Below are 24,560 nucleotides of genomic sequence, written 5' to 3' on the forward strand. Positions count from 1 at the left end.
TTCATAGGTAGCATCCCTAGCTAGGCTGGAAGCTGCCAAGGGACATGGCAACAGCTCACTCTCAACAGCAAGGTAGAACGCAGGGACTAAAAAAAAATTTCTTATCAGTTCAAAAAAGTGCACAGTGTCTAGGGATTTTGATTCCACAGGGGCCAAGGTACCTAAATCTCAAGAGCTGATTACAGGACAGGAGAAGTGGCAGGAAATGGGAGGCCAAGAGACCAGGATGTCAGGCTCAGCTCTGCACTTAACAGGCTGCAATACTTTGGGCAAGTCCTTTTCCTCCCTGGGGCTTGGATTTCTCAACTGTGAAATGAACACATCAGCCTAGGTCAGTGATTTCTCACGCTGTGTCCTTTGAGCCCCAGGTTTCAAGGGGATCCTTTAGGAGTTACAGGAGGGGTGAGCAGGAAGTGAAGGGGGTTCTAACTCCTCCAAACAGAGCAGCGCCAGGAGGTCCCATATATTGGATTTTGGCCTCTGATTGTGTTTAAAAAAAAGGGGGGGGGGCGGATTTCATAGTGAAATTAAAAAAAAAAAAGAGATCACTATTTTAGATAATTTTGGGCAGTCCTTTCCATAGCTAAGTCATGAGTCATTACCATTACATCTCAAGTTTCGCAACAAGGCAGCCTTTAACAAGTTAAACTCTCTACGCTGATTTCAGTATCTAAAAACAGAGATAACCCTAGCATATCTTTCACATACAAGGTTCAGGGGAAGGCTGACTAGGAAGGTGCATGGAGAGTGCTTAAGGACATGCCTGGCACACAGTAACAAATAAAGACAGTATTGTCTTTCACTGCCAAGAGCCCCTTCTTTTACTATCATCTTCTCTCCCTCTGTCCAATGTCCTGAAAGATCTACAACCAAATGAGCTGCAGTTATTTACTTATTTTATTTTATTTTTCTGAGAATGAGTCTTGCTCTGTTGCCTGGGCTGGAGTGCAGTGGCGTGATCTCGGCTCACTACAACCTCTGTCTCTCGAGTTCAAGTGATTCTCCCTCCTTAGCCTCCTGAGTAGCTGGGATTACGGGCGCCCGCCACCATGCCTGGCTAATTTTTGTATTTTTAGTGGAGACAAGGTTTCATCATGTTGACCAGGCTGGTCTGGTCTTGAACTCCTGACCTCAGGTGATCCATCCACCTTGGTCTCCTAAAGTGCTGGGATTACAGGCGTAAGTCACCATGCCCAGCCGAGCTGCAGTTATTAAGTGACAATTTGTACGGCTATCCTTGTGCTACATGTGTGTACTGTCTTCCTTTGGATTGGGGAAATACTGAAAATAGCTTTCTCTTGCAATGACATCACATTCCTGCCCTGCAGATCCTCCCACCCTCTCCCTCAGGCCCCAACCCTCCTTCCCCGGGGAGGAGACTCACGTGGAAGCGGAAGTGGGAGACATCAGAGGGGATAGCCACGTTGTAGTGGCCTACGGCTTTGTAGACGTTCTTGCTGTGCTTCACCAGCACGCCCTGCGGCCACATGCATTCTTCAGTCCACCTGGAGGCACAGCCCAACAGTGCCCCTTATCCCCAGCTCACCCATAAAAGGGGTACGAGAAGAATGGGCAGGAGGGAATCACCTCTACTCCCATTTCTATCACTTAGACACACTGACTTTCCTTTTCTGGGTTTCAGTTGCCTCCCCTGTAAAATGGGGTAAGAATCATGCGGAATTCACTGTACTGTGAGTTACAAGGTCTAGGGCTGACACTAATTACTCAGAGATTGTTGAGAAAATCCTTTTTCCTCTCTTGGTTCCTTTGCTTCATCTGGTCTCACCTCTTGCCTCCAAATGGTCCACCACACAGTTGTCTGAGTGGTCTTTGTAAAATAATAAGCTGAGGCCGGGCACAGTGGCTCAAGCCTGTAATCCCAGCACTTTGGGAGGCCGAGACGGGCGGATCACGAGGTCAGGGAGACCATCCTGGCTAACACGGTGAAACCCCATCTCTACTAAAAAAAAAATACAAAAAACTAGCCGGGCAAGGTGGTGGGCGCCTGTAATCCCAGCTACTCGGGAGGCTGAGGCAGGAGAATGGCGTGAACCCAGGAGGCAGAGCTTGCAGTGAGCTGAGATCCGGCCACTGCACTCCAGCCTGGGCGACAGAGCAAGACTCCGTCTCAAAAAAAAAAAAAAAAAACTAAGCTGAGCCTAAGCACCCTCTGCTTAAAACCCTTTGTGGGCTTTTATTTTATTTTATTTTTTTTTTTTTTAATTCTTTTTTTTGAGACGGAGTCTCGCTCTGTCACCCAGGCTGGAGTGCAGTGGCCGGATCTCGGCTCACAGCAAGCTCCGCCTCCCGGGTTCACGCCATTCTCCTGCCTTAGCCTCCCGAGTAGCTGGGACTACAGGCGCCTGCCACCTCGCCCGGCTAGTTTTTTTTTTGTATTTTTTAGTAGAGACGGGGTTTCACTGTGTTAGCCAGGATGGTCTCGATCTCCTGACCTCGTGATCCGCCCATCTCGGCCTCCCAAAGTGCTGGGATTACAGGCTTGAGCCAGCGCGCCCGGCCCCTTTTTTTTATTTTTGAGAAGGAGTTTCGATCTCGTCATCCAGGCTGGAGTGCAGTGGCACAATCTTGGCTTACTGCAACCTCCGCCTCCCAGGTTCAAGCAATTCTCCTGCCTCAGCCTCAAGAGTGGCTGGGATTACAGGCACCTGCCACCACGCCTGGCTAATTTTTGTATTTTTAGTAGAGACGAGGTTTCGCCACATTGGCCAGGCTGGTCTCGAACTCCTGACCTCAGGTGATCTGTCTGCCTCTGTCTCTCAAAGTGCTGGGATTGCAGGCACCAGCCGCAGCTCCTGGCCCTGCTTAAAACCTTTTGAAGGCTTCCTAGTGCCCGTGGAGTCAAGGCCCCAAGGATTTGGCATGGCCTCTGAGGTCTTGTGTGGCTTCCCACAACCCTCATCACACAGCTCATGCTGTTTCTCGTTCCTCCAGCACTCTGTACTGCTTCATGTCTCTCCCTAAGCTGCTCCCTCCAATTGGACTGCCCTTCCCAAAGCCTAATCCTTCTGGTAAGCTCTTCATCATCTTTCAAAACCCAGGTTCCTCCACAAAGCCTTTCTCAAACTCCCCAGAGTTTGGCATCCTTTTTTTTTTTTTTTAATTATACTTTAAGTTCTAGGTTACATGTGCACAACATGCAGGTTTGTTACATATGTATACATGTGCCGTGTTGGTGAGCTGCACCCATTAACTCGTCATTTACATTAGGTATTTCTCTTAATGTTATCCCTCCGCCTTCCCCCGACCCCACGACAGGTCCTGGTGTGTGACGTTCCCCATCCTGTGTCCAAGTGTTCTCACTGTTCAATTCCCACCTATGAGTTTTTTTTAAGACAGAGTCTCACTCTGCCGCCCAGGCTGGAGTGCAGTGGCGCTCAGCTCACTGCAACCTCCACGTCCCAGGTTCAAGCGATTCTCCTGCCTTAGAACTATAGGCACCTGTCACCACACCGGGCTAATTTTTCTGTATTTTTTGTAGAGACGGGGTTTCGTCATGTTGCCCAGGCTGGTCTCAAACTGCTGACCTCAGGTGATCCGCCCGCCTCAGCCTCCCAAAGTGCTAGGATTACAGGCATAAGCCACTGTGCCTGGCCCATCTGGCATCCTTTAACTGTTCCAGCATCTCCTGCTACTAGTCCACATTTCCCAATACTGGTCATTTATTTCCCTATCTGTATACCTCACTAGGCTGAGAGCCCTTGAGCAGGACGATCTAATCCACCCGTGTCCTCAGAGCATGCCGTAAGGCCTGGCACAGAGAGGCCCTAGTGAGCATATGAATGAGATGGTGGGACCAGTGAGCTTTCTTATAATGTCCTGTGAGAGCTCCCAGGAATCCCAAGGGCCTGGACCAGAGGACTGAAGTCATAGCCTGTAAGCAGCCCCCTTGTCAACCCAATGCTCTTGCCTTGTTGATTCACTCATTTAAAAAAATAGTTGGCCAGGCACAGTGAGATTATGCCTGTAATCCCAGCACTTTGGGAGGCCAAGAGTGGGCAGATCACCTGAGGGCAGGAGTTCGAGACCAGCCTGGCCAACATGGTGAAACCCCATCTCTACTAAAAATACAAAAAAAATTAGCGGGGCATGGTGACACAGGCCTGTAATCCCAGCTATTCGGGAAGCTGAGGCAGGAGAATCGCCTGAACCCAGAAGGTGAAGGTTGCAGTGAGCCAAGATCGTGCCACTGCACTCCAGCCTGGGCAACAAGAGCGAAACTGTCTCAAAAAACAAAAAAGAAAAGTTATTGTGTGACTCACAACATGAATGAACCTCACAGAATATGCTGAATAAAAGAAGTTGGGGCCAGGTGCAGTGGCTCACGCCTATAATCCCAGCTTCACTTTGGGAGGCCAAGGCAGGCGGATCACAAGGTCAGGAGTTTGTGACCAACCTGGACAGCATGGTGAAATGCCGTCTCTACTTAAAACACACAAAAATCGGGCCGGGCGTAGTGGCTTAAGCCGGTAATCCCAGCACTTTGAGAGGCCGAGATGGGCGGATCACGAGGTCAGGAGATCGAGACCACCCTGGCTAACACAGTGAAGCCCTGTCTCTACTAAAAAATACAAAAAACTAGCTGGGCGAGGTGGCGGGCGTCTGTAGTCCCAGCTACTCAGGAGGCTGAGGCAGGAGAATGGCATGAACCCGGGAGGCGGAGCTTGCAGTGAGCTGAGATCCGGCCACTGCACTCCAACCTCGGTGACAGAGCGAGACTCCGTCTCAAAAAAAAAAAAAAAAAAAAAACCACAAAAAATCAGTTGGGCATGGTGGCACATGCCTGTAATCCCAGCTACTTGGGAGGCTGAGGCAGGAGAATTGCTTGAACCTGGGAGGCGGAAATTGCAGTGAGCCAAGATCGTGCCACTGCACTCCAACCTGGGCGACAGAGTGACACTCCGTCACCAAAAAAAAGAAGTTGGACACAATGATTTCATTTATGTTAAGTTCTACGATAGGCAAAACTAACCTCTGGTGAAAGAAAATAGAAAGGTAGTTGTCTTGGGGGAAAGATCACTAGGAAGGGCCATGAGGATATTTTCTGAAGGGCTGGAAATGTTCTGTATCTTGATGAGGGGTGGGTTACATAAGCGTATATACCTTTATCAAAACTCAAAGAATTGCACACTTTTTAAGATTTGTAGGCCATGTGCAGTGGCTCATGCCTGTGATCCCAGCATTCTGGGAGGTCGAGGTGGGTGGATCACTCGAGCCCAGGAGCTCTAGACCAGCCTGGGCAACATGGCAAAACATCAAACAAAAACATACAAAAATTAGCTGGACGTGGTGGCATGCGCCTGTAATCCCAGCAACTTGGGAGCTGAAGTGGGAGGATCACCTGAGCCCAGGAGGTTGTGGCTGCAATAAGCTGTGATTGCACCACTGCACTCCAGCTTGGGAGACAGAGTAAGACCTTGTCTCAAAAAAAAGGATTGCACATTTCACTGTATGGAAATTTTACCTTAAAAAGAAAGGCCTAGGCCAAACGCAGTGGCTCACGCCTGTAACCCCAGCACTTTGGGAACTCTGGGAGGCCAGGATGAGTGGATCACCTGAGGTCAGGAGTTTGAGACCAGCCTGGCTAACATGGCGAAACCCCGTCTCTACTAAAAATGTAAAAATTAGCCAGGTGTGGAGGTGCATACCTGTAGTCCCAGCTACTCGGGAGGCCGAGGCAGGAGAATCGCTTGAATCCAGAAGGTGGAGATTGCAATGAGCCAAGATTGTGCCACTGCACTCCAGCCTGGGCAACAGAGCGTGACTCCATCTCAAAAAAAAAAAGGCCTGAGGAGGCAAATGAGTGCTAGACAGGCAAGGGCCCTGAGCTTCATGAACTTTCAGTCCTGGAATGACAGGCAAGTAACTAAGCAAACACAGTAGAAAACATTAAATGCAATGATCATGGTATTATGGGCCACTGAAAGGAGGGGCCCCTTATAGGAGAGGGGCACTGAACCCATCTGGATGGTCAGGAAAGTGTTCCTGGAGAAAGCAAGTGCTAAAAGATGAACAGGAGTTAACAAGGATAGAAAGAATGGAAAGACCATCCCAAGCAAAAGACACATCACTTGCAAAAGCCTGGATGCACAAGTGCATAAAGCATATGAGGACCTGAGGAGATTTGCTTTGCTTTACTGAAGAGCAGAGGATGGGTTGGGGCATGGTAAAAGATGAGGCAGAAACGTCTGGCAGGACCCAGCTGGGAAGCCATGCGAAGGACCATGGTGAGCCACGGACAGGTATATCCTCATGTTCAGCTATGTTCTATCTTCCTATTCCTCCCGCCCCTCAGAGCCCAAGGCTGAGCCAAGCCTCCTTTTGGCCCAATCAGCAATGCCCAGTCACTTTTCTGGACCTCCAGGTCAGAGCCTGAAAGGGACCCTGACTGACATGCATGGCCAACACCAGGAGGCTTAGCTTCTGTGGCCTTGCTTCCATCTCTGCTCCTTGGTGGGCCTACCTCTGCAAACCTGTCCTAGGGGCCTCCTCTCTGCCAAGCCTTGTCCTGGGCCCAAGACTCAGATGTGCTTCAGAGGTGATCCTGGCCTTGAGGAGCTTCCAGTCTAATGGGGGAATACAGGCAGGAAAATTAGTATGACCTGGGGTGAAAAGTACTTTGAAAAAGGGTCCCTGAGCAGTGTGATTTCTGCCTCTGCTCTGGGTGCAGTGCCTTCTTGCAGCTAGGTCTCTTTTGCCTACCTCATCCTTCCCTGGCCAGGGTTCAGCATCAACTAGCACAGCACCACATCCTGGCACCAGGCTGATGATTCTAAAGCACACCTTGGGATGGGTTCCTCCACTGCTAAAAATCCTCTATCCCCTGCTAGGCCTAAGTCAAAGTCCAAGCTATTTTGCCTGGCCATCCACAGGCCTGGTATGGATTGGGTGGAAGTAAACGTCTGCTGAAAGAGTAGGTGACGGCCGGGCGCAGTGGCTCAAGCCTGTAATCCCAGCACTTTGGGAGGCCGAGACGGGCGGATCACGAGGTCAGGAGATCGAGACCATCCTGGCTAACACGGTGAAACCCCGTCTCTACTAAAAAATACAAAAAACTAGCCGGGCGAGGTGGTGGGCGCCTGTAGTCCCAGCTACTCGGGAGGCTGAGGCAGGAGAATGGTGTGAACCCGGGAGGCGGAGCTTGCAGTGAGCTGAGATCCGGCCACTGCACTCCAGCCTGGGCGGCAGAGCGAGACTCCGTCTCAAAAAAAAAAAAAAAAAAAAAAAAAAAAAAAAAAAAAAAAAAAAAAAGGGGTAGGTGACAAAATGACCCCGTGGATGAGTGAGCAGGTAAGAGAAGAGTGAAGCATGAGCAAGTAAGGCAATGAGTGAATAAACAGTCAGCAAAGAGAAAGTCAACAAGTCCAAGAATTACCATCGGTCCCCTCCCATCTTCAGTATACTGCAAGTTACCCAAGGACAGGGAACATGTGTGTCAGGCCCCACCATACCCCACCCTGGACGCTTGGCCTAATATACAAGATACGCTCAATAACTATTTGCTAACTGAATACGTTAATCAGCAGGTGGACAAGTGACTCCAGATGCTGACCAGAAGGGCTGGGATTGGGCCAAGCAGGGTAGGGTGACTCACGGGTGCTGCAGCACGTTGGAGCACAGTGCTGGGTCCACCTTCTGCCAACAGCCCAGATGGGCGGCAGCCTTGTGCAGCAGGTCACAGTAGCTGGCAGGCAGCAGGTGCTGCATGAGGATCACAGAGGTGCTGATGGACACCAGCAGGAAGAGTTCACAGGACCAGCGCTTGTCATAGTAATGTGTGTTCTGGGGGTAGCAGAAGGTGGGTGAGGCCTGGGATCCCCATAATGGCCTCATTCCCTTTCCCTCCCTGATTTACCTGACTGAGAGGTTAGGACAGTCCTGGGGAGACCTCAGAATAGCCCGAAACCAAGAATCAAACACCCAACAAAGAAGGCTTAGGCCCTGTGCCCACTAGTTGGTTTTCTACAAGGAAATTTGCTCCTACTGCCCACCACTCTGAGCCAGAGAACAGGCTCTGGGGTCCAAGAGATCTGAATTCAAATCTTGGCTCTTTCGCTTATTTACTATGTGACATTGGGCAACTCATTTACCTTCTCTGTGCTTTAGTTTCCTCATTTGTCAAATGAGGATAGAGCAACTACTAGGCCCAGTGCAGTGGCTCACATCTATAATCCCAGCACTTTGGGAGGCCTGAGGTGGGTGGATCACCTGAGGTCAGGAGTTCAAGACCAGCCTGGCCAACATGGTGAAACCCCGTCTCTACTAAAAATACAGAAATTAGTTGGGCGTGGTGGTACACGCCTATAATCCCAGCTACTTGGGAGGCTGAGGCAGGAGAATTGCTTGAACCTGGGAAGTGGAGGGTGCAGTGAGCCAAGATCACACCACTGCACTCCAGCCTGGGCGACAGAGCGAGACTCCGTCTAAAAAAAAAAAAAAAAAGACATTAAGTTCTCTCAAGCCCACTGCAGTTTGCAGCTAAGGAGGTACCTTCCCAGGAGACCATATAAGCAATAAAAGACAGCACAGGCTTTTGGGGTCACTCAAATCTGGATGAACACTGGCTTCCTTACTAAATGATAAAGCCAGACATTGTGACATGTCTGTGTCACAACAATTGCTGAAATACAAACTCACTAGTCTTTGTAATCAAGTATTATGAATAACAATGCCATGTCTCCCTCATTGGCTGGGTGACATTGGACAGGTCACTTCCCTTCAGTGAATCTAGTTATCTGCAATCTAAAATGGACACAGGCTGGGGTATGGTGGCTCATGCCTGTAATCCCAACACTTTGGGAGGCCAAGGTGGGTGGATCACTTGGGACCAGGAGTTTGAGACCAGACTGGCCAAAATGGTGAAACCCCATCTCTACTAAAAATACAAAAATTAGTTGGGCATGGTGGCACATGTCTATAATCCCAGCTACTTGGGAGGCTGATGCAGGAGAAATGCTTGAACCCGGGAGGCGGAGGTTGCAGTTAGCCGAGATCGTGCCACTGTACTCACCTGACTGACAGAAGGAGACTCTGTCTCAAAAAAATAAAATAAAGTAAAAAATAAGAAAAGTAAAATAAAATGGACACAGGCCGGATGTAGTGGCTCATGCCTGTAATCCCAACACGTTGGGAAGCTGAGGCAGGAGGACCACTTAAGACTAGGAATTCTGAGATCAGCTTGGGCAGCATAGTGAGACTCCATCTCTATAAAAAATTTAAAAATTAGCTGGGCGTGGTGGCTTATGCCTGTAGTCCCAGCTACTCAAGAGGCTGAGACAGGAGGATCACTTGAGACCAGGAGGTTGAGGCTTCAGTGACCCATGGTTGTGCCACTGCACTCCAGGCAGTAGTCGCTCCAGTCCTCCAGAGGAGAACAGATGGGAAATCACATCAAAAACAGCAGAGTTAGGCCAGCAGGAGAAATCACATAGGCAGGCAGCAGGGAAAGGTCCCAGCTAGGCCCTTTCCCTCCCTGGTTTGAGCTACGCACCTTCACGAACCAGACAGGCACAAAGGCCACATAGTAGGCACTCAGCATGGAGCTGACGAGCACTTCCTTCATGCGCCAGTTGAAGTCCATCTTGAGGAACTCCACCTCACTGCGGATGAGGCTGGGCGACAGGCAGCAGGCATGGGTGGGCATGGCGTCTGGGCCATACAGCTGTCTCGTGTGCTGCTTCCATGTCTCCCGCAGTGTCAGGAGGTAGTCCCGGCTCTTCGCCAGGCCGCTGACCGCCTCCCGGGGCCCCATGGAGGCCATGTGGTTGAAGAGGCTTGTCTTGCGGAGGTCGCAATTCAGCTGCAGGAACGGAATGTACATCCCAAACCTGCTGGGGAAGACAGTGGTGAGGGAAGGCCTGTCCATGGGCCAGGATCCGAATTCCCAGCCACTGAGGGGATCTTCTTTCCTCCATGGGCCTCAGCTCTCCTGGCTGCCTAGAGGGGAGAATTTACCAGACCTTCCATCCATCCACCCTCCCATCCAAGGGCCAGTCATTTAGCACACGTATTACCACTTGGTACGTGCCAAGCACTGGGGGTACAGCAGAAATGCTGACACTGGGGATACAGTAGGAAGCAAGAAGAAAGTCCCTGCACTCACAGCCTAGGGATGACTCACAACAGCAACAGCCCACATTCGCTGGGCACAGCCTATGTTCCAGGCACTGTACCGAATGCTTTCAGGCAAACTCTTTTCTCATAATACTATGCATTAGGTACTATTACTTTGTCCCCTTTTCAGCTGAGGAAGTTGTGGCTCGGAAAGGGGAAGTAAATTCCCAAAGCTTACACAATTAGTAAGGAAGTGATAGGGCAGGTGGGGGTGGGGCTCAAAATCAGAACTGTTTGGTACCAAAGATCAAGGCACATACTCAACAAATCATTATGAGTGATTAGTTAAAAGTGTACAAAGAGGACAAACACAGTAGCTCACGTCTATAATCCCAGCACTTTCGGAGGCCGAGGTGGGAAGATCACATGAGCCCAGGAGTTCAAGACCAGCCTGGACAACACAGTGAGACCCCATCTCTACAAAACAAATTTAAAAATTAGGCAGGTGGCCGGGCATGGTGGTTCACACCTGTAATCCCAGAACTTTGGGAGGTCGAGGCAGGCAGATCACAAGGTCAGGAGATTGAGACCCTCCTGGCTAACACGGTGAAACCCTGTCTCTACTAAAAATACAAAAAATTAGCTGGGCGTTGTGGTGAGCGCCTGTAGACTCAGCTACTCGGGAGGCTGAGGAAGGAGAATGGCATGAACCCGGGAGGTGGAGGTTGCAGTGAGCCGAGATCGCACCACGGTACTCTAGCCTGGGTGACAGAGTGAGACTCTGTCTCAAAAAAAAAAAAAAAAAAAAAATTAGGAGGATATGAGCCGGGTGCAGTGGCTCATGCCTGTAATCCCAGCACTGTGAGAGGCCGAGACGGGTGGATCACGAGGTCAGGAGATCAAGACCATCCTGGCTAACACAGTGAAACCCTGTCCGTCTCTACTAAAAAATACAACAAATTAGCCGGGTGTGGTGACGGGTGCCTGTGGTCCCAGCTACTTGGGAGTCTGAGGCAGAAGAATGGCATGAACCCGGGAGGTGGAGCTTGCAGTAAGCCGAGATCACGCCACTGCACTCCAGCCTGGGCGACAGAGTGAGACTCCATCTCAAAAACAAAAAAAAACAAAACAGCCGGGCGCGGTGGCTCACGCCTGTAATCCCAGCACTTTGAGAGGCCCAGGTGGGCGGATCACAAGGTCAGGAGATGGAGACCATCCTGGCTAACACGGTGAAACCCTGTCTCTACTAAAAATACAAAAAATTAGCCGGGCGTGGTGGCGGGCGCCTGTAGTCTCAGCTACTTGGGAGGCTGAGGCAGGAGAATGGCGTGAACCCGGGAGGCGGAGCTTGCAGTGAGCCGAGATCACGCCACTGCACTCCAGCCTGGGAGACACAGCGAGACTCCGTCTCAAAAAAAACAAAAAAAACAAAAAAAACAAAAAAAAAAAACCAAACAAAAAACAAAAACAAAAAATTAGGTGTGTATGGTGGTACACGCCTGTAGTCCCAGCTACTCAGGCTGAGGTGGGAGTATCACCTCAGCCTAGGAGGTTCAGGCTGCAGTGACCAGTGGTTGTGCCACTGCACTCCAGCCTGGGGGGCAGAGAAAAACTTTGTCTCAAAAAAAAAAAAAAAACACAAAACCACACACAAAAAACCTGCACACACAAGAGAGGTATAAGTAATGAGTTGTTATTTAGTTTGCAGAGAAGTACAGTTCAGGAACAAATATTTATGTGTCTATTACTTACCAGGCACTGAAATGGGCCCTTAAACAGAACAAATCCTTCCCCCTGAGCAGCACCCTGAGACCAGGGCTCAAGCTAATTAGTCAAGGAGTTTTTGTGCGTGGCTGCTATTGTATGAGGAGAAAACTAGATGGGCCCATAGTCTAGAAGAGTAATTCAAAAAGTGGGTAAGTGCCATGCCCATCATAGTAGGGCCTTTTATAAACATTCTCTTTTTCAGCTTGCGACCTCTCAATTTCCCCAGGTCCTCAGACTTACACATCCCCACAAGAGTTCCTGGGCTGCCCCAACGAGTTAGGGCTGATCACAATGCTACGTGTCTTGTTTTTTTTTTTTTTTTTTGAGACGGAGTCTCACTCTGTTGCCCAGGCTGGAGTGGTGCAGTGGTGTGATCTTGGCGCACTGCAACCTCCGCCTCCTGGGTTCAAGCGATTCTCCCACCTCAGTCTCCTGAGCAGCTGGGATTACAGCCACCCGCCATCATGCCCAGCTAATTTCTGTATTTTTGTAGAGATGGGGTTTCACCATATTGGCCATACTGGTCTTGAACTCCTGACCTCCACCCGCCTTGGCCTCCCAAAGTGCTGGGATTACAGACGTGAGCCACCGCACTTGGCTGACAATGTTACATTTCAGGAGGCAGAGGTTGCAGTAAGCCAAGATCACACCACTGCACTCCAGCCTGGACAAGAGTGAGACCCCGTCTAAAAGAAAAGAAAAATTTCCTTTTACTTTTTTCTGGGGGTCCCAAGAAGAAATATCTGAGTGTCCCTGGCAAGTCATTTAGCCTCCCTGGGTTTCTGTTTTCCAATCTATAAAATAGGGATGCTACCATTTTTTCTGTGGTAAGGCTAAATAAAATAACTTAGAGAATTGTGGTCAATTCTACTGTACAGTCCAGAATATAAAACCAGAACTATGGTCAAGAGCATAACCTTTAGAGTCAAATAGGCCTGCATCAAAATCCCAGCTCTGGGCTGGGTATGGTAGTTCAAACCTGTAATCCCAGCACTTTGGGAGGCAGAGGTAGAGAAACTGCTTGAGCCAGGAGATCAAGACCAGCCTGGGAAAGATGGTGAAACCCTTGTCTCTACAAAAAATACAAAAAGTAGCTGGACTGTATGCCTATAGTCCCAGCTATTTGGGAGGTGGAGGTGGGAAGATCACCTGATCCTAGCAGGGTTTAAGGCTGCAATGAGCTGAGATCATACCACTGCACTCCAGCCTGGGTGACAGAATGAGACCCTACCTTAAAAAAAAAAAAAAAAAATTCCAGCTCTGCCACTTGACTAGCTCTGTGATTTACGGCCAGTTATTTAACCTCTATGAGCCTCAGTTTCCTTAAAACTTGCCCTAAATTACATAGCTTGTATTGATCCCACTCTCAGCAAGGTATCACACTAGTGTTCTCATAAATACTGTCTTTTAGTCCTACAACAACCCCTAGCATAGTTTCCAGCCCAGAATAGATGATTAATAGAATTATGACTAGAAAAGGAAGAGGCCAGTGATTCTATGGGGACAGGAAAAAAGACTAAAATGGGATTCCCGAAATACTCTTCAGGATATCTTGTGGTAATGAGGGGGTGGGGGCACCTTTGTGAACATACAAGGGTCTCCACCTAAACTTAAAGAATCTCACGGCCGGGCGCGGTGGCTTAAGCCTGTAATCCCAGCACTTTGGGAGGCCGAGACGGGTGGATCATGAGGTCAGGAGATCGAGACCATCCTGGCTAACACGGTGAAACCCCGTCTCTACTAAAAAATACAAAAAACTAGCCGGGCGGCCTGTAGTCCCAGCTACTCCGGAGGCTGAGGCAGGAGAATGGCGTAAACCCGGGAGGCGGAGCTTGCAGTGAGCTGAGATCTGGCCACTACACTCCAGCCTGGGTGACAGAGCGAGACTCCGTCTCAAAAAAAAAAAAAAAAAAAAAAAAAAAAAAAAAAAAAAAAAAAAGAATCTCACTGGCTTTGTCTCTAAGAAGGACTGCAGATAGATCCTATGATAAATTATTTGGTGACAGACTCAGACTGCTCTGACAGGTTAGAAGTTAGAAGCAGCTTCATATGCACGATAGCAGATTCCCTCCCATCTCCTCCACCCTACATGAGAGTCTATCGAAGTAGAAAATAAATGTGTTATCAGCAAAAAAATAAAATGGGAGTGAAGGTCATCAGTGCACAAATGATTCTGACAAACTTAGAAAGCAGATGGAGACATGCTAACAGAGCATTGCTTTCCAACAGAAAGATGAGTCACATAATTTTTTCTTTTTTTTTTTTTGAGATGGAGTCTGGCTCTGTTGCCCAGGCTGGAGTGCAGTGGCGTGATCTCAGCTCACTGCAAGCTCCACCTCCTGGGTTCACGCCATTCTCCTGCCTCAGCCTCCTGAGTAGCTGGGACTACAGGTGCCCGCCACCAGAGTCACAGAATTTAGCCACATTAAAAAAGAGATGGGCCGGGCCCAGTGGCTTTTGCCTGTAATCCCAGCACTTTGGGAGGTCGATGCGAGCGGATCATGAGGTCAGGAGATCGAGATGATCCTGGCTAACACGGTGAAACCCCGTCTCTACTAAAAATTAAAAAAATAGCCGGACCGTAGTGGCGGGCGCCTGTAGTTCTAGCTACTCTGGAGGCTGAGGCAGGAGAACAGCGTGAACCCGGGAGGCGGAGCTTGTAGTGAGCGGAGATCGCACCACTGCACTCCAGCCTGGGTAACAGACTTCATCCCCACCCCCAAAAATAACAATAAAAGAGATGAAATTATTATTATTATGTATTTTTTTGAGACAGAGTTTCACTCTTGTTGCCCAGGCTGGAGTGCAGTGGCATGATCTCAGCTCACTGCAGGCTTCCCCTCCCGGGTTCAAGCGATTCTCCTGCCTCAGCCTCCCGAGTAGCTGGGATTACAAGCATGCACCACCATGCCAGCTAATTTTGTGTTTTTAGTAGAGATGGGGTTTTTCCATGTTGGTCAGGCTGGTCTCGAACTCCTGACCTCAGGTGGTCCGCCTGCTTTGGCCTCCCAAAGTCCTGGCATTACAGGCGTGAGCCACCACACCTGGCCTTTTTTTTTTTTTTGAGATGGGGTCTCAATCCTCTGACCTCTCAAGTAGCTGGTACTTCAGGTGTGTGCCACCATGCCCAACTAATTTTTATATTTTTTGTAGAGACAGGGTTCTTCCATGTTGCCCAGGGTGGTCTCAAGCTCCTGGGCCCAAGCAATCTACCCTGCCTTGGCCTCCCAAAGTGTTGGGATTACAGGTGTGAGCTACTGTGCCCAGTCTTAGTTTCTTTCTTTCTTTCTTTCTTTTTGAGACAGGGTCTGGCTCTGTTTCCCAGGCTAGAGTGCAGTGGTGCAATCTCAGTTCATTGTGACCTCCACCTCCCAGGCTCAAGCCATCCTCCCACCCCAGCCTCCCAAGTAGCTGGGACTACAGGTGCAGGCTACCATGCCCAGCTAATTTTTGTATTTTTGGTAGAGATGGCATTTTGTCAAGTTGCCCAGGCTGGTATCAAACTCCTGAGCTCAAGCAATCCGCCTGCCTCAGTCTCTCAAAGTGCTGGGATTACAGGCATGGGCCACCATGCCCAGCCTACTTTCTTGTGTGTGTGTGTGTACTGAGTGTTCAGAATCAGTGTGTATTTCACACTTAGAGCACACCGCAACTCATTCTAGCCTATTTCACGTATTCAATAACCACAGGGGGCTAGGAGCTATCAACTGGGTGGCACAGGTCTAGAATATGCCATGAGTGAACTGGACTGGAGGTGGGAGCTTATCTACCCAGAGTGACCCAAGAGGGACTCTGGCTTGAAGTGGGCACATATGATAGAAGATGAAGTGAGGAGCAGGGCTGAATAAATAGGATTAAACAATGACCCATGTTTACTTATAAGAGTCAGTCCCTTTATTCCCCTACTCACCTCATACAACACACCCTGAAGGAATCTTTTTTTTTTTTTTTTTTTGAGACGGAGTCTTGCTCTGTCGCCCAAGCTGGAGTGCAGTGGCGCGATCCTGGCTCGCTGCAAGCTCCGCCTCCTGGGTTCACGCCATTCTCCTGCCCCAGCCTCCCGAGTAGCTGGGACTACAGGCGCCCGCCACTGCACCCGGCTCATTTTTTGTATTCTTAGTAGAGACGGGGTTTCACCGTGGTCTCGATCTCCTGACCTTGTGATCCACCCGCCTCGGCCTCCCAAAGTGCTGGGATTACAGGCGTGAGCCACCGCGCCCGGCTTGAAGGAATCTTTTCTAAAGAAATTGAGTAAACTGAGAATTGAGGTCTCTAATGGGGATATCTTAGAGTAAAACCCCCATCACTCCCTTTCTGGCCTACGGAGGCTCAAAGCCTAACAACTGGCATTTCACTCACTCATCCTCAAAGCAAAGCCTGCCAGTCAGTGTGCCCTGCCCATGTACTTAGAGCCTCCAGTCAAAGCTCCCATCCCTTTAAATGACAGAAAGAAAATGCACTCCTGCTACTCAGTCCCTCATTTTTACATATAAAGAGACAAGCAAAGAAGTCAACTATACTTGGAAAACAAGCAGCATGAAACAGAAAAATTGATCCTAGTGAAAAGACAAAATTGAGGAAAGTAAGAGATTTTTAAAACAAGAATAGTATGCTATGAGAAAAGAACAATCAGCAAATGTAGAGGCCTTAGAGACGAAAAATACGATTGCTGAAAAAATCTCTAAAAAAGCTAGAAGACAAAGTTGAGGAAATCTCTCTGAAGGCCATGCACATACAGAGAAAGAGAGATTATTAGAGAAATACAGAAGAAAAAGATGACCAATCTATGAGGTCTACCATCTGATGAACAGAAATCCAGAAAGAATAGAAAAAATTGAGAGGAAGTTATTATCAAGGAAATAACAGAGGAAAATTTCCCCAAGCTAAAGAAGTACTCAAATCTCCAGGTTAAAAAAGTCCTTAGAGTCCTGATAGAATGAATGACAAAAGTCCCACAACAGACACATCCTTTGAAATTTCAAGTAATCAGGCCGGGCGCGGTGGCTCAAGCCTGTAATCCCAGCACTTTGGGAGGCCGAGACGGGCGGATCACGAGGTCAGGAGATCGAGACTATCCTGGCTAACACGGTGAAACCCCGTCTCTACTAAAAAAATACAAAAAAAAACTAGCCGGGCGAGGTGGCGGGTGCCTGTAGTCCCAGCTACTTGGGAGGCTGAGGCAGGAGAATGGCATAAACCCGGGAGGCGGAGCTTGCAGTGAGCTGAGATCAGGCCACTGCACTCCAGCCTGGGTGACAGAGCGAGACTCCGTCTCAAAAAAAAAAAAAAAAAAAAAAAAAAAAAAAGAAATTTCAAGTAATCAAAAGATAAACAGAATATTCCTCAATGCTTTCAGAAAGGAAAATACAAGTCATCTACAAAAGAATTGGAATCAAACTCAAACTGGCATCAGACTTCTCACTAGCAACACTGGATACTAGAGACAATGGAATAATAACTGCAAAAGTTCTGAGAATGTGAATTTGAACTTAGAAATCTACATAGAGACTGGGCACGATGGCTCACACCTGTAATCCCAGCACTTCGGGAGGCCACAGTGGACAGGTCACAAGGTCAGGAGTCTGAGACCAGCCTGACCAACATGGTAAAACCCCGTCTCTACTAAAAATACAAAAATTAGCCGGGCATGGTGGCATGCCTGTAATCCCAGTTATTCAAGAGGCTGAGGCAGGAGAATCGCTTGAACCCCCCAGGAGGCGGAGGTTGCAGTGAGCTGAGATCGTGCCATTGCACTCCAGCCTGGGCGACAGACTGTTTCAAAAATAAGAAAAGAAAAAAAAGAAATCTACATTCAGCCACACCATCAATCAAGTATGAGGGCAGAATAAAGACTTTTAGACATGCAAGGACTCAGAACATATACACCTCCAATGTACCCATTGCTAAGGAAATTACCTGATAATTTATTCCAGCAAAATAAGAAAACCAAGAAAGAGGAAGACATGGGATTCAGGAAGCAGGGGGTCCAACCCAAGAGGGCAGTGAAGGGAAGTCCCAGGCTGAGAGCTGTACAGCAGACCTAAAGAGCAAACACTCCAGACTGCAGCAGGAGGAGGAAGGGCTCGAGGAGGGATGCCTTTGTGGCAGAAATAGGGAGAAGGAAATGGACTCCAGGCAACAGGCAGTATGACTGAGAGGCTGGATAAACTTGAGGATATGATGAAGGCTCATCATTCTTTTGTCAATAAGAAAAAAGAAAGGCAATTAGAAAGTCCAAGAAAAATAAAAAGCCATATAAGTTATAATGTAAATATGAAGCAAACTAAAATGTGCTATGATTTTAAGTAATTGATGGAGTGTAAGAAAAACCATTTCACCTTGACACTAGGAACATTTGTGTGTAGGGGGGTCTGAAACAGGGTCTTGCTCTATTGCCCAGGCTGGAGTGCAGTGGAACAATCTCAGCTCACTGTAACCTCTGGCATTAGCTGGGCATGGTAGCCTGCACCTGTAGTCCCAGCTACTTGGGAGGCTGAGGTGGGAGGATGGCTTAAGCCGGGGAGGCAGAGGTTGCAATAAACTGAGATTGCACCACTGCCTCCTGGGTTCAAGTGATTCTTATACCTCAGTCTCCTGAGTAGTTGGGAGTACAAGCCCTTTAAAGAAGTCCTTTAAGGCTGGGCGCGGTGGCTTACACCTGTAATCCCAGCACTTTGGGAGGCTGAGGCAGATGGATCACGAGGTCAGGAGATTGAGACCATCCTGACTAACACGGTGAAACCCCATCTCTACTAAAAATACAAAAAATTAGCTGGGCATGGTGGCAGTTGCATGTAGTCCCAGGTACTCGGGAGGCTGAGGCAGGAGAATCACTTGAAACTGGGAAGCAGAGGTTGCAGTGAGCCGAGACTGGGCTACTCCAGCCTGGGCAACAATAGCGAAACTCTGTCTCAAAAAAAAAAAAAAAAAAAAAAAAAAAAAGAAGTCCTTTAAAAACATGTTCCTGCCGGCCAGGCGTGGTGGCTCACGCCTGTAATCCCAGCACTTTGGGAGGCCGAGGTGGGTGGATCACCTGAGGTTGGGAGTTCGAGACCAGCCTGACCAACATGGAGAAACCCCATTTCTACTAAAAATACAAAATTAGCCAGGTATGGTGGTGCATGCCTGTAATCCCAGCTACTCGGGAGGCTGAGGGAGGAGAATCGCTTGAATCAGGGAGGCGGAGGCTGCAGTGAGCAGAGATGGCGCCATTGCACTCCAGCCTGTACCACAAGAGCAAAACTCCGTCTCAAAAAAAACAAAAAACAAAAAACAAAAAAAAAGTTCCTGGCTGGGCTTAGTGGTTCACGCCTATAATCCCAGCACTTTGGGAGGCCAAGGTGGGCAGATCACTTGAGGTTGGGAGTTCAAGACCAGCCTGGTAAACATGGTGAAACCCCGTCTCTACTAAAAATACAAAAATTTAGATTGGCATGGTGGTGCACACCTGTAATCCCAGCTACTTGGGAGGCTGAGGCAGGAGAATCGCTTGAACCTGGGAGGCGGAAGTTGCAGTGAGCTGAGATCGCGTCACTGCACTCCAGCCTAGGTGACAGAGTAAGACTCCATCTCAAAAAAAATAAAATAAAATAAATAAATAAAGAGGTCCAAGACTGTAACTCTGTAACTATAGAGAAGAAATATCATGCTTGCATACTACTGGGCCCTGGAGTGAATGATATCTGCATACACATAATTTTATCAAAGCCACATACTGGTTTTTAATTTTCAGAATCAGACTTAGACAAAGAACGGAAGGCTTAAATGTGGTTACACAGGAGAACGTGAATGTCAAGCTTGACAATATAAAAGTAAAAATACAGCTGCCAGGAAGTGAAAAGAGGAAGAGGGGAGGAAAAGTGGTTGGGTACCTAATATTCTTGTCTTACATAAAAACGATTCAAGATACTATTGTTGATGGAGAAAAAAAAGTATAGGGATACTTACACTATTGACAAAAATAACCAATAGAAAATTAAAAATATTAAAAGTTATCAATGACTGGGAACAGTAAGGATGGGACGGTGAGCTAAATCATCTGTCATTGCAGGAAATCAATATACTTGCACGTGTGTATGCGGTATGTTTGTATATGCATAGAACATTTGTTTCCAGGATATACAAGAAACCAAACACATTGATGATTACCTCTTGGAAAGGAAACTGGGTGGCTGGGAGGCAGCAGTCAAGGGGAGACTTTTTCATGGTATACTCGTTTAAACCTTCTGAATTTTAACTGTGTAAACCTATTATTCAATTCTAAAATAAATCAGTAATTTTTTTTTTTTTTTTTTGAGACGGAGTCTCACTCTGTTGCCCAGGCTGGAGTACAGTGGTGCAAACTCAGCTCGCTGCAACCTCCACCTCCCAGTTTCAAGCAATTCTCCTGCCTCAGCCTCCTGAGTAGCTGGGACTATAGGCGTGGGCCACCACGCCTGGCTAATTTCTGTATTTTTAGTAGAGACAGTGTTTCACCATGATGGCCAGGCTGGTCTTGAACTGCTGACCTCAAGTGATGACCTCAAGTGATTCATTCACCTTGGCCTTCCAAAGTGCTGGGATTACAAACGTGAGCCACTGCGCCTGGCCAATCAATAAATTTTTAAAAAGAATAAGCAGGCTAGGCACAGTGGCTCATGCCTGTAGTCCCAACTACTCAGAAGGCTGAGGTGGGAGGATGGATGGCTTGAGCCTGGGAGGCAGAGGGTGCAGTGAGCCGAGATTGCACCACTGCACTCCAGCCTGGGCAACAGAGCCAGACCCTGTCTCAGGGTCTTGTCACTCAGGCTGGAGTGCAGTGGCACTTTAGAATTGGATAATAGGTTTACAGACTCTGTCTCTAAACAAACAAATAAATAAAACCCAGAAAGTAAGAGACTGCTATTGAAGAGTGGGACTAAAAATCTGGAGGGTGGGGTTGGAGACTAATGTTTTCCTATTTATTTATTTATTTATTTTTAGAGATAGGGTCTCACTCTGTTGTCCAGGCTGAAGTGCACTGGTATGATCATGGCTCTCTTTGGCCTCAAACTCACCAGCTAAAGTGATGTTCTCCCCTCAGCCTCCCAAGTCACTGAGATCACAGGCATGAGCTACTGTGCCCAGCAATGGTTTTCATTATAAGCTTTTTAGCACTATTAGATTCAATTTTTTACAATAAGTTTATATTTGGTCAATAAACATTTTTAAATTAAATAATGAAAAATAAAGCATAATATGGACATTGGGTGTTATCTGCATCCAGGAAGAAAAGATTCACCAGGTAGTAACCATAAACTGTCAAATTAAGGCAACTTTTTTTTTTTTTTTTTTTTTGAGACAGAGTCTCATTCTGTTGCCCAGGCTGGAGTGCAGTGGTGCGATCTGGGCTTACTGCAAGCTCCGCCTCCCAGGTTCACACCATTCTCCTGCCTCAGCCTCCTGAGTAGTTGGGACTACAGGCGCCCGCCACCACGCCTGGCTAATTTTTTGTATTTTTTAGTAGAAACGGGGTTTCACCGTGTTAGCCAGGATGGTCTCGATCTCATGACCTTGGGATCCACCCGCCCCGGCCTCCCAAAGTGCCAGGATTCCAGGCATGAGCCACCACGCCCAGCCGGCAACTCTTAAGTTCTAATCAGTACAATCCTTTCGAAGGGCAATTTGTTAGTATCTATGAAAAATGTAAATGAACACATCTTTTCGTGTAGTTAATTCTTCTGGGAATCTACTGTGCAGAAATATTGGACACATATGCAAAGATATATGCCTCATTGTTATGAATAAGGAAAAGCTAGAAACAACTTAAAAGTTTGCCAATAGGCCGGGCACAGTGGCTCACGCCTGTAATCTCAGCACTTTGGGAGACCAAGGTGGGCAGATCACGAGGTCAGGAGATCGAGACCATCCTGGCTAGCACAGTGAAACCCCATCTCTACTAAAAATACAAAAAATTGCCAGGCGTGGTGGCTCACGCCTGTAATCCCAACATTTTGGGAGGCCGAGGTGGGCAGATCACCTGAGGTTGGGCGTTCAAGACCAGCCTGACCAACATGGAGAAACCTAAATATACAAAAATACTACAAATACAAAATTGGCTGGGCGTGGTAGAGCATGCCTGTAATCCCAGCTACTTGGGAGGCTGAGGCAGGAGAATTGCTTGAACCCAGGAGTTGGAGGTTGCAGTTAGCCGAGATTGTGCCACTGCGCTCCAGCCTGGGCAACAGAGCAAGACTCCGTCTCAAAAAAAAAAAAAAGTTTGCCAGTAGAAGACAAATAAATTGTGAAAAATTCTATAACATAGAATACTATGAGGCCATTAAAAAAATGAGGCAGCTGGGCATGGTGGCGCATGCCCATAGTCCCAGCAACTCAGGAGGCTGAGGTGGGAGGATCACTTGAGCTGGGGAGTTCTAGGCTATAATGAGCTATGCCAATGAGGTGCCCACATAAAAGTTCAGCATCCATATGGTGACTTCCTGGGAGTGGGGGATCACATAATTGCCTAAGAAGGGGATGCACTGGCCCAGGTTAGAAACAGAACAGGTCAAAACTCCTGTGTTGATCAGTAGTGGGAACAGACCTGTGAATAGCCACTGCACTCCAGCCTGGGCAATACAGCAAGACCCTCATCTCTAAAATAAAATAAAATGAGACAGACCCATATGTATTGGCATAGAAAAATATCCATTATATGATTAAGTAAAAAGTGTGGTAAACTGTACATCATGCATAGCATAATACCATTTTTGTTTTTTAAAAAACTGCATGTGGCCAGGCACTGTGGCTCACACCTGTAATCCCAGCACTTTGGGAGGACGAGGTGGGCAGATCACTTGAGGCCAGGAGTTTGAGACCAGCTGGCCAACATGGTGAAACCCCATCTCTACTAAAAATACAAAAAGTAGCCAGGCATGGTGGTGGGCACCTGTAATCCCAGTTACTTGGGAGGCTGAGGCAGGAAAATTGCTTGAACCCAGTAGGCAGAGGTTGCAGTGAGCCAAGATTGTGCCACTGCACTCCAGCCCAGGTGACATAAGACTCTATCTCAAAAACAAACAAAAAAACTGCATGTGTGTGTACTTGCACAGAAAATATTTTGGGAAAATATGCTGCCAGTAATGGACTTCTGGGGGAATAAGACTATGTGGGACTTTCTTTTTCCATGTTAAAAGCTTCTGTAAAGTTTACTGTTTTTCTAAGACACACGTGTCACTCTTTTTTTGATACAGGACCTCACTCCAGTTGCTTAGGCTAGAGTACAGTGGCACAATTTTGGCTCACTGCAGCCTCGACCTCCTGAGCTCAGGTGATTCTCCCACCTCAGCTTCCTGAGTAGCTGGGACTATAGGCATGCCTCACCACACCTGGCTAATTTTTTATGTTTTTAGTAGACAGGGTTTCACCATGTTGCCCAGGCTGGTCTCAAACCCCTGGATTCAAACAATCTGCCCGCCTTGGCCTCCCAAAGTGCTGGGATTACGGATGTGTGCTACTGCGCCTGGCCACATGTCACTCTTGTAATTAAAAAGTAGATATAACTGAAGCAAGTGTGACGGGGCTTCTGTGCCAGTGCCTTTTTGGACATGCAGGGTAGAAAGGGGGAGGTGCCAGCTCCGAAGCTTCCCAGAGACCAGGATTGACCCAGCTTGAGGAATTCTGTGAACCAGAAAACCTGGCAGTTGGGAAATGACTGTTAATGCTCAGGCAGCCAGGAGCCTGCCCCAGAAGCAGCCAGATCCAACACCTCACCAAAGTTCTCCCCGATGCAAAGCCACAAAGGGGCAGTCCTGGGCACATCCCCGACACAGTCTGTCCATCCTCAACAATCTAGGGTCTGGTGAGATGGAGAAACAGAGTAAAAACAGGCACAAAGACATATACACATGCATATGCAGGCAAATACACATGCTTCATGCATAGACACCCAGAGACACGCAACCACGCAGCTGTTTGCTGGCACACAGACTCGGGGAGATACCAAGAGATTACACAAGCACTGAGATACACAAAGAGAGACAAAGACAAAGGGAAAGAACCAGAGAGAGGTGAAAGGAAGAGTGAGGGAGGTAAAGCCCATGCACTCCCTCTTGGGAATGTTCCTTTGGGATATATATGCAGATCTGAGTCCCATTCTGACCTCCCCCATAGTGAGAGCTGGGTAAATTATGCCACCTCAGTTTCTTCTGCAAAAAAAGGCTAATTATCCTGACCTCAGTGGGTGTCACCAGACAATGTGACGGGATGTTGCTACCTGCCTCCGATCTTCCAGATATGGAGGCCTGGTAAGCCAGCCATGGTCAGGGCACAGGTCAGGGGCCAGGTGCTGGGCAGTGAGGGGTACTCACGGATAGCAGAGGAACAGGAGGTTCAGGAAGGAGTAGGTCCTGAAGAGGTGGATGAGGGATCGGCACAGACTCCAGCCTGTTGCCGTGAGAACGGTGAAGCGGGTGAGGAACAGCAGGATGGAGCGAAAGAGGGAGACCTTCCCCCTCTGAGAAGCCTGGGTCAGGGCAAGATAGGACAGGATGGGGCCTTGGATGGAGGCCGAAGGGGCTGTGCCCAAATCCCACCCAGCATGACCTGTGATCCCACCCAGGGAGAGGTGGCACAGCAGGCTGGGCAGAACCTGGCAAGGTAAATCCTTCTCTTTGATACCCAGTAAACTCCAAGATGGGATGTAACTAATGTTCTTCAACCAAGTCCAAAGGGAGCCCCAAGGAAATACCCTAAGGCTGAAGGGC

At 48.2% G+C, this 24,560-nt stretch overlaps 1 protein-coding gene across 14 annotated transcripts in view; it reads right to left on the reverse strand.

Annotated features, from left to right (window-relative positions):
- The window catches only part of TMEM39B (transmembrane protein 39B), a 30,714-nt gene that overhangs the window by 1,308 nt on the left and 4,846 nt on the right, over positions 1-24,560 (reverse strand). For 5 of the 14 annotated variants that reach the window (XM_015439189.3, XM_005544120.4, XM_005544121.4 and 2 more), the window contains 4 exons: positions 24,165-24,319; positions 9,509-9,845; positions 7,613-7,800; positions 1,385-1,505 (listed from right to left, as the gene is read on the reverse strand). In XM_015439189.3, coding sequence (XP_015294675.3) covers positions 1,385-1,505; positions 7,613-7,800; positions 9,509-9,845; positions 24,165-24,319 — 801 coding nt within the window. Of the gene's footprint in view, positions 1-1,384; positions 1,506-5,666; positions 6,585-7,612; positions 7,801-9,508; positions 9,846-24,164; positions 24,320-24,560 lie in introns of those variants that run through there. The other 9 variants (XR_012423279.1, XR_012423280.1, XR_012423282.1 and 6 more) reach the window with 4 other exon arrangements.

Source organism: Macaca fascicularis, chromosome 1 (assembly GCF_037993035.2).
Source record: "Macaca fascicularis isolate 582-1 chromosome 1, T2T-MFA8v1.1".
Taxonomy (NCBI): domain Eukaryota; kingdom Metazoa; phylum Chordata; class Mammalia; order Primates; family Cercopithecidae; genus Macaca; species Macaca fascicularis.